Raw genomic sequence first — 10,166 nt, 5'->3', positions numbered from 1 at the left:
TACTAGTATATAAGCGTTGTGTCAATGCACTTGTATTTTAGCCTTATTCTCAATGATATTTCTATTTTCCAAACTTATATGTTTTCCATGTGTTTCAAGCCATTTAAAACATGGTTTATTGTGCCTTTTGTGAGAGCATTGTTTCCCGATGATGTTGCTGGAGTATACTAGGCCTCCAGGGTGTGATGGCTGGTGTTGAGCTCTTTTCAAAAAATGGAAGTACTTTTATAAAAATACTTTTACGAAAACACTTTAATAAAAGGCACTTTTAAGGAAAAATCACTTTAATAAAAGCATTTTTATAAAAGCACTTTTACGAACGCATTTTTGTAAAATTCAACTAGGAAGAGATTTATAAGTGGTATTTTAAAATTCAACTAGGGATAATTTTGAAAGAAAAAAATTGAATAAGTGCTTATACAATAAGTATTTAAAAATGCTGGAAATTTGGGCTTAAAAAAATAAGCCCTTACTTTTTAAATTAAGCACTTATTTTGGGCTTATTTCTCAAACACCAATAAATGCTTAATGGTGTGATCCCAACCTAAATAAGTACTCCCAAACATAGCTGCTACATTTAGGATGCAATTTTTTTTTTTTTTGGGGGGGGGTGTCAGGTTAAGGCCAATTATATATATATATATATATATATATATATATAAATTTGGGCTCGAGCTGCTTGAAACCTCAATCCAAGCCCCACCCAAATTTAGGCCAAGCTTGTTTTTTTTTTCCCCCAATCCCAACTCAGCATAAAAATGCAGCCTGCAGGTCCGACCCATTCAAAGACTCACGTTGGTTGCACCCCTAATTAAATTAATTTATGATTTATTTCATTGTATTTTTGCCGGGTAATTGGGCAAATGATGTAAGATATGCATTTCCGTTTAATCCCCTTTTGCTATCATATCAGAAATAGCGATGGGAGTTGAGTTCCCACTTTCAGCAGGAGAAGAAGAGACTCGATAGGCATATCTCGGTACACTCTCAACACACCCTCAGTATACTCCCCATCTAATTTCTTCTGCCAAAGAGCCTTTAATGCCGAACAAGAAGAGGAAGAAACTCGAACGGCCTACCATTCATCCTCGCAATAGATACTCTGAGAACCCACCTGATTTTCGTCTGTTGGCGTCGCTGTATCCGTCATTCGAATCCTTTGTCTTCTACTCTCACGACGGTCGACCCAGGATCGATTGGACTGATTTCAATGCCACAAGAGAACTCACCAGGGTCCTGCTTGATCACGACCATGGTGTCAAATGGTAATCGCCTCTTATATGAGTAGCTACCTGCCTGAGGTTGTTGGCCTCTTCTTGCGATTTTAGTTCACGTTTAAGGGTCTTTCACACTATAGTTTCTCCTTCGCCTATATATTTAGGTATAGAATTGTTTATTTTCCTTTTTCGTGTTTAATGAATTCTTTCCCCTTTCCATTATTCCAGTTTGTCATCTTGTGAGTTCACCACCTGGGTTTTTGTAAATTTTACGTTTTTTTTTTTTGGTTACTGATTTTTCCGTTGTTAAGGGTTACTTCTGTTATCAGGACCTCGTTCAGTCATAACAGTTATGTCAAGTGTTATTAGCGAGGATGGTTTAATCGCTCTTCATTTTTCTTAATGTCTTGGATGTTGAGATTTCAATAGTTTATTATGGTTTTCTTTTGTAGTTTTAGGGAGTTTTCTGTATTGTGCAAGTTTGTTCATTACATTGGTGTAAATGAAAAAAATTTCAGGTGGATTCCTGATGGCCAACTTTGCCCCACGGTACCCAATAGGTCCAATTATATCCACTGGATTGAAGATCTTTTATCATCTGAAATCATTGCTAAGACTAACACCAGTCAGGATAAGGTGAGGGGATTTGATATTGGAACTGGAGCTAACTGCATCTACCCACTTCTTGGTGCGTCTCTCTTGGGTTGGAGCTTTGTTGGAACAGGTGGGCTTCTTTGGTTCCAAGGATTTTCCATTGCTCCGGACCACAAGATTTTGGTTGCCTTATATCTTATACGTTTATTCTAATTGTTGATCCCTAATATCAACATTGTTCTTGCTAAACTTGCAGATGTTACTGATGTTGCCCTAGAGTGGGCAAGACAAAATGTTAGGAATAATCCACACATATCAGAATTGATTGAAATTAGAAAGTCTGGTGATGCAGGGCAGAGCCTCTTGACAGAAGAAACTTGTAGTGGACAGATGGTTTCTGGTGAACCTGATCCAGGCTTAGGAGATATTTTGTCTGAGAAATCAGAATCATTTACTTCAAATCCTGTAGTTTCTGATATTATGAAGGAATACCATGGACCACCTGTACTTTTTGGTGTTGCTAAGGATGGTGAGAGTTTTGATTTCTGTATGTGCAATCCTCCATTTTTTGAGAGCATGGAAGAAGCAGGACTAAATCCAAAAACTTCATGTGGTGGCACTGCTCAAGAGATGGTTTGTCCCGGTGGAGAAAGAGCTTTTATATCTCGAATAATTGAAGACAGTGTTATTTTGAAGCAATCTTTTCGGTAAATCCTTTCCATGCTTGTGTTTCATTTTCTTCTCGGGTATCAAGATGTTTTTAATGTGATAGTGGATGCTATTTGTTGCTTTCTTATCTGATCTGGTACTTTTAGGTGGTACACTTCAATGATTGGAAGGAAATCCAATCTAAAGGTACTAGTATCCAAGCTTCGGGAGGTGGGAGTCACCATAGTGAAGACTACTGAATTTGTCCAGGGAAAAACATGTCGGTGGGGTCTTGCTTGGTCTTTCACACTTCCATTGAAGAAGATGATAGTGTCTCATCTAGTTGAGAAGAGAAATTTTTCATTCATGCTTGAGGTCTCTGTCATACACAAACACACATCTCCATGCGATCAATTTACATTCTATTACATTATTTCTTTATAGAATTTCAAACTCTTCAACTTTAAAACAAAACTGATACTATTATATATTTTTGAATGGTAACTTGAACAAAAAAAAAAAGAGAAATGCTATTGTTGTTAAAGAGATTGATGTTCACTCGTTTGTAACTCTCTATTGTTGAAAAGGTGCACAAGGGGAAACTTCTCCTAGAATTAATAATGAAAATAAACTTTTTTTTTTGATAAGTAATAACAAAAGTAAACTTTGCAGCACATCTACAACATTCACATCTACCTCTGCCCTAAAAAAATTAAAAAGTTTTGGGGGCTCAACTGGAATTTGAGAATTTTACTTTCTTTTTGTCAATAACTATTGGAACCCTTTAGTCTCTAACAAACTATTAAATCTCCCTCTAAAACAATCCTTTTGTGTTTTTTGAGTATTGGGACTGTTGAACGATACATTACAAGCAGAAATCCAATAATGTGAATTTGTTGTGATTGTTTGAACCATTAATATTCTTCATGTCAGTATCAGTATACTGTAGTTCAGATGTCAATAATTGTCTTGCCAATGATTTGTATGTGTACATACCATTCTTTGCATGTACTGAAAATGGTGCCATTAGATTAACCTGTTTTTTTACACCTAAAAACTATTTTTCAGATTTTAGATATCCACCTCCAAGCTGGTCTCCTATCACAGCAGCTTTCAGCTGGTACAATCTTTCATTTTTTTTTTGTCTTTTTTGTCCTTCTTGGCTATGAAATAGCTTTCTTTCTAGAAAGAAAAAGAGACTGATATATTACCTATGCTACACTGATTCTGGTATGAGAGTTGGAATCACATTACATGGGTACTGGTGTGAGGGTAAGAATCCAACACAAGTACGATGTGTTGGAATCAGCTAGCCTGGGAAAATGTGATCCAATAACTTGGCTTCTACACTTTTCAAATACGTTTTTCAATGAGGAAAATGAAATAAATTTAGATGCATAAATCAATGCAAACATATCAAGTATTGCAAATTTCCCTTCATGTTCAACTTTTAGCATAAGAATTTGAGGTTTTTTAGTCACATGTTGTTGTGTCAGTGCAGTGTCTGCACATATTCTATCTAGTTACAACATCCATTTTGAAATATCTGTGTCACATGGGATATTAGACCACTTGTATGTGTCCAATTGCCTGGCTGTCATGTGTTTATCATTATTTTATTCATGCTATTTGATGTGATATCCTGGCCATCCTTTTAAATGCATGTCAATGCAAATTCCAATCACTTCATTTCATGTTTTCTATTCCATCTTAGTTCATACACGTATTGCTGGCAACATGATACCTCATACTTGGGTATTTTTTTTCCTACTCCAGGGTCTTCAACGTCAATTCAGTGCTATACATGTACTGAAATCAGTGGAGTCATTTTTCACTGCGACTGGTGCATCTTGTAAATCCAACACCTTATCATTTATTGTTGATGTAAGTATTTTTTGCTGTGGATAAATTGAACTGTTTTGTTTTTAATAATGTTTTTGGTGTATGCCAACACCTAAGATATATTTTTGTAGGTAACTGCATCAAAAGAGCATGTTGAAGCAATCCTAAAAAGTGTGCCCCGGAAAATTGATGAGAGTGTTAATTGCTACTTTATGTCAGAGACATCTTATGGCTCAAGTAGATTGCACACTCCAGTTGATGATAAACTATGTTTCCATGTTTCGGTGAGACCAGTTCTATTATTTCTTTTCTCTTAGTTCACCTCTGATGTCTACTTGTTTATCTCTCATTCGTTGTTTGTTTTGTAATTGTCTTAGGTCTTTCAGCAAATTCCAGGCACCCTTCTAGTGAGGGGATCATTAAATCATGACGGAAATTCAGAGTCAGGTTCTAACCTACCCATTTCTAATTCCAAGTTAAAATGCATTACTTTGACACAAACTGGTTTGTTGCATAGATGGCAGTCCATTGTTTTAAAAGCACAAGGGGCATTTTGTGCCTGAGATGCAAGGCACACACCTTTTTGAAGCAAGGTGCAAAAATGCACAAAATTCCAGAAAAAAAACAAAAGATTAAAAATATTAAACATAATATTGATTAAAAATATAAGCTTAAATTTGAAAATAAATGTTCTAAAAATAACGTGGTTGTGGAGGTTTCCCCTAGAAGATGATAGGGGAAGCATTCATGGTATCTTGGAAAATGGTTGGAATACAAAGGTGGCGTCTCACTCTTCAAAGTCTCCTTGGAAAGTAATACAAGCGGTACTCCCAACCTTTCTTAATTGCACTCACTTTGATGTGGGTAGTGGGAACAAAGTTCTGTTTTGGGAGGATCTGTGGATTGGTGACATACCTCTCAAGCTACAATTCTCTTTTCTTTAGTCTCTGTCCGATTACAAATCTGAACCTATCTCAAAATTTATTGCAACCTTGCCTTCTGGCATGAACTGTGATTTTGGCTTCAGGAGGGGCTTGAGGAATAATGAATGTGAGTCCCTTATTCTCTTGTTGGCCAAGTTGGGGTTGTTCTTGGATCAAAATTTGAATGATATTAGAATCTGGTCCCCCTCACTCGATGGGCTCTTTTCTTGTGCTTCTTTTTTCAATTTGTCCACACGGAGTTTTTGGGGGTGGGCTTCCTGGTGAAAGAGATTTAGTGCAAGCCTATCCCTCCTAAAATTCAAGCTTTGTGTTGGGAATTATTTATTGGAAAGATAGATATCTGTGCATGCTGCAATAAAAGGAGGCCCAATTGAAGTGAACAAGTATCTGGAGAACATTGTAAATATAGCAGTTGAAGTGAACAAATCTCTGGGTTTATTGGTTTTAGGTGGAAAGACTTTACTAAAAAGATGTTTGAGCCTTTGAGGTACTGGAAAGACATTTTCCTCTTCCCACGAGGGATTTAGATGTCAACTCTGAAGCTCTTAGTTCTAGATCTGAAGACTTAAATTCTGAAAAGAGAGCCGATGGAACTACAAGAGTCAGCAATGGTGAAGTTGAATTCGTGGAAGAAGATCAACTGTTCAAGAAGAATACAGTTCTGGAATTGGAAAGAATTAACAAGGAGACTAGGGACTTGATGGATCTTAGGAAGGACTTTTTGGTAGTTAAAAGGTTTAAGCATTGGAAAAAATATTGTCCAGTTTTGGTGTCAAGTGTTTTTGCTAGGTTAAAAAGCGGGTTATTTGGAATTGGGCCAAGTAAAAGAGTTTTGAAACACAAGAAGGGTCAGAAGAAGAATTAGAGGTTTGTTCTTTTCTTTGGTCTGTAGAGGGAGTTTTTATGGATTGCCTTGTTTGTATTTTAGTGTTAGAGATCTTGTTGTGAAGAGCTCTGTTTTGGTGGTTGGTTTCTGCTTTGTTTTCTTTCTCCAAGGTTTGGGAGGATGCTTGGTTGTATTTCTGGTGTTGTGGTTGGTGGTTTTTTGAGGTGTTGGGGTTGGTTTGTTCTTCTTTTCTCTGGGGTGACTTCTGGTTACTTTCCTTGTATTTCTTTCTTATTTTTTTATTTTAATGAAGTTTTATTTATTACAAAAAAAGGAGGCCCAATTTGTGCCTCTCTCCTTCGGTGTGCATACTTTGCAAAGCTTGTGGTGAGACCATTCCTCATTTACTAATCTCCTATCTTGTGTCTTGTATTTGGGAACATTTCTGTTTTCTCTTTGGTTGTAGATGAGTTTCCCCTCAAGATGTTGTAAGCTTATTCAACTTCAACTTCCTAAGGCAATAAAAAAAGAGAGGGAGAATTATGTGGAGGACAGTAGTGTGGTTTATTTGGGAGGAAAGAAACCAAAGAATCTTTAATGACAATAGCAGGTTAAGGAGGAGCTAATAAAAGCTATAAAAGTCAGAGTTGCGCATTGGGTAAAAACATTTGACCTCTTTAGAGTCTTCTTAGTTAATGAAATAGTAAGAGCTTGGGTAGAAGTTGCACGGATAGATATAAGAAAAGGCAGAATGATAATGGAGTGGAAACCCCTGGTTGAAAACAAATTGAAGATGAACTTTGATGGTAGTTTTATGGGCAATCCAGGGAGGGCAAGCATAGGGGGTGTCTTTGGGAATCACCTGGGCATGGTGTTCGCTATGTATTCAGGACCAATTGGTTTTGGTGGCTCGGTTAGAGCTGAAATAATAGCACTGTTGCAAGGTCTGACTCTGAGATTAGCACAACGGCTTGGTTTTTGAGAAATGGAAGTTGAAGGAGATTCAGAACTGGTTAGGAATGGCAATGGGGCAGGGATCATATTCCCTGTCCCTGCCCCGATTATGAAATAAATCCCTATCCCTGATCCCGATCCCTGGTGGAGTTAATCCCCATTCCTGTTCCCACCCTGCCAAAGCAGTCCCCCATCCCTGACCCCATCGGGTAGGGGAAGTTGGGTAACCGGCAGGGATGGGGAAAATTGCCATTCCCTAGAACTGGTTATATCTTGGACAAGGCATTGTAATTCAGAACCTAGGAGTTACAGACATGACTGAAGAGAGATATACTACCTAGTAAGGGAACTGAATACCACCTTTATCTAGATTAAAAGATCTGCAAATGGGTTGGCAGATGTACTAGCAAAACAAGGGGTAGATAGAAACCATTTGTTCTGGGCAAAAACATTTGGGGATTGGTTGGAATGGTCCAACAGCTGTACTAAAATTAACTTCAAATTTATTAATGAATATCCTTTGCTGATAAAAAAATGTTTTAGAAAAACTATTTTCTCAAATTAAAACACATAAATGTAACATATAGAACATATTAAAAAAATGAAAATGTAAAAATAAAATCAAACATAACATCATCATCCATGCCTTATACCAACTATATGGTACATGAATCCTGTTTTACCAATCCATTCTATTTAAAACCATATCCACTGTTAAATTATTGGTGCTTAAATCATTTCTTGCTACTTCACCCATGTCTTTTTTTTGGTCTACCGTCTACCCCAAGCTCTTCTAGGTCCTTCCACTTGTAACAAATCACTTCTTCTAATTGGAGCTATTGGTGGTATTCGATGCACGTGACAATACCATCTTAGCCTACTTTCTCTCTCTCTCTCATTTTATCACTTATTGGAGCTACTCCTAGGTTTCTACGGATGGCTTCATTGCTGATCCTATCCTTTCTAGTTTTTCCTTTCATCCATCTTAGCATCCACATTTCTGCCACTATCATTTTCTGAACATGTTTCTTGATTGCTAACATGTTCAGGCATGTGAAACTTTTAATCAATTTATTTTTCCCATTTGCATTCTTGATTCTGCAAGTATGAGCCACCTTTGTACCAAGCCCCCCGGTAGATACCAAGCTCCTTGAGGCAAACCCAAACAAGTCCATGTTAGGGTCTTAAGTTCTTAATCCTTTAAAAAATGATTTATAATTTTAATTGTCTTTTAAAAATATCTTTTATTAGGATGAATGAACAACATTCATTCATTAGGTGTGCACCTTTGGCCCAGCCACTGGGCTTAAAAAATAAGCAAAATGCACAATTTCAAAAGGTGCATGCCTGGTGTGTGCCTCAAGAACACCTTTCAAATCACTGGCAATCCATTAAAACCATATATACTGGTGGCTGTTCTTTGTGAACTACTGGTATTTAGCTCCTATCTTGTCTCACCCATTATTGCTGCCTTTGCAGGAGCATTTTCATCTATATTCCAACAATTGGAGGAAGTTCTGAAGAAGGAATTCTGTAGGCAAAGACCACTATAGATGGTTCTGATGCTATTCAAACAAAACATTTGATGGCATGCTGAACTCAAAGATGGAGTATGGGTCCAACATCTCAATGGGTCTTTCTTTTTTTGTACTGATTACTGAATGCCTTGGGGGTTTTTCCAACAAGAAAAGTAACTGACAAACAAAGGGTACAACAAAACTATAAAACAAGAGTTGAGACTTGTGTGATGATTGGGATATCTCACAAGAAACTTGGTGAGGTTCAATTTGCATACTTGGTACTTCCCATCGGACCATGAACATCATCCACGTTTTCATGGCAACCTGTAATAGAAAGAGTTGAGACTTGAGGAGAGATTGGCTTGGTGGAAGTGTAAGCTATTATCCTTTGGTGGCTGTATTACTTTGATTTAAAGTTTTGTGACCAATTTGCTCATAAATTATCTTTCCTTGCTAAAGATAATTTCAGGTTGGTAAGGGGCCTAGTATTCTTTTTTGGGAGGATGAATGGAGTGGTGTTGGTAGATTTTGTGATCCTTGTCCTAGACTGTACAGGTTAAGTGAGAAGGATATCACGATTAATCTGTGCTTTGAAATCAGGAATGATAGAGTTATTTGGTGTCCAAAATTTTAAAAACCATAGCTGCACCTAGAAGTAGATGAATGTTTCTCTTTCTGAACCAGATGCAAGATGGTGGAAGTATTAATGGACAGCTCACAGTAAATTCATTTTTATTCTGCACTTAATTCTAAACCAGGTGGGCAGAGCTGAATCGAGAGGTATTAGGGGTAATCCAATGCCACCCAAGGTGGAAGCTTTCGCATGGCTAGTTGCCATGAACAATACAGGACAATCTCTTCATTACATGCATTTCAGCTCACAATGGATCAGCTGAGAGAGAGAGGGGATGACAGGTTCTAAGTATGCTTTTTTGTTCAACAGCAATGAATAAGATGCAGGACATCGTCATCATATGCAGCTACACCAGATTCATTTGGGGTTTTTTCTTCTTTAAAAGTAGTTCACAGCCTTTGAATCCCAATGAGATGTTTGCAACTTGGCCAAGAGGCCCAAGACTTCAGGAGAGTAAGAAAGGCTTTTTGTTTTTTTGGAGCCGTGTTCTGTTTGCTGTACTGTGGTGTATTTGGAAGGTAAGAAATGTTTAGAACTGACAAAGATCGCTTTTCAGTGGGGAAAACAATTCTGGATGGGATCATAGTGCATTCCAGAATTTCTGATGTACAAAGAGAAACATTCAGGGTTCATTTTTGGCAACATTAGAATTGTCCTAGATCTTGCACTTTCTTGAGGTTGAGTGCCACCTCAAAACCATACGTTGCCAGAGAAGATGGTCATTCAATCGTGCAAATAAGTTGTAATCAAGGGAAGCTGAGAACTTCCATCCTCCATCTTCATTAAGTTGTACAATTGCAGTAGTTCGTGCACAATGGGGTTCAAATTTGGATATATTAATTTCAGGATATCATATTCTGTTCATGGGCTTGTTCAATTTTTATCAGTTTTCATGAGAAAACTCGTCATTGAATTGAGACTTAAAAAGACTATCGTGGTATGACACGCTTGAAATAAAATTTATTACTTGGTTGATCGGTTGATCTC

The 10,166-nt window shown here is 37.4% G+C and overlaps 1 protein-coding gene across 4 annotated transcripts; it reads left to right on the top strand.

The window, feature by feature from the left end:
• The first annotated feature begins 677 nt into the window (after positions 1–677).
• On the top strand, positions 678–10,166 carry FIO1 (methyltransferase). 4 transcript variants are annotated; one of them, XM_088956373.1, is made up of 8 exons: positions 678–1,265; positions 1,736–1,941; positions 2,068–2,518; positions 2,627–2,834; positions 4,236–4,343; positions 4,433–4,585; positions 4,679–4,748; positions 8,505–10,166. In XM_088956373.1, the coding sequence occupies exons 1-8, from the start codon at positions 1,042–1,044 to the stop codon at positions 8,576–8,578; spliced, it is 1,494 nt and encodes a 497-aa protein (XP_088812499.1). In that variant the 5' UTR covers positions 678–1,041; the 3' UTR covers positions 8,579–10,166. The 4 variants fall into 4 exon arrangements, with proteins under 4 accessions (XP_088812499.1, XP_088812502.1, XP_088812501.1 ...); XM_088956376.1 differs by having other exon boundaries at positions 799–1,265; positions 2,164–2,518; positions 4,679–4,743; XM_088956375.1 differs by having other exon boundaries at positions 799–1,265; positions 2,164–2,518.

Source organism: Nelumbo lutea, chromosome 7 (assembly GCF_056320005.1).
Source record: "Nelumbo lutea isolate HS-2025 chromosome 7, American lotus-T2T, whole genome shotgun sequence".
In the NCBI taxonomy this organism is placed as follows: domain Eukaryota; kingdom Viridiplantae; phylum Streptophyta; class Magnoliopsida; order Proteales; family Nelumbonaceae; genus Nelumbo; species Nelumbo lutea.
The sequence above is the reverse complement of the archived record's forward strand: the minus strand, read 5'-3'. Positions and strand labels throughout refer to the sequence as shown.

Bases quoted from the DNA above. Each gene is read 5' to 3' on its own strand.
- FIO1 (XM_088956373.1), top strand. From the start codon at position 1,042: ATGCCGAACAAGAAGAGGAAGAAACTCGAACGGCCTACCATTCATCCT. The intron at 1,942-2,067 runs GTGGGCTTCTTT...CTAAACTTGCAG, and splicing joins TTGGAGCTTTGTTGGAACAG to ATGTTACTGATGTTGCCCTA. The intron at 4,586-4,678 runs GTGAGACCAGTT...TAATTGTCTTAG, and splicing joins AACTATGTTTCCATGTTTCG to GTCTTTCAGCAAATTCCAGG.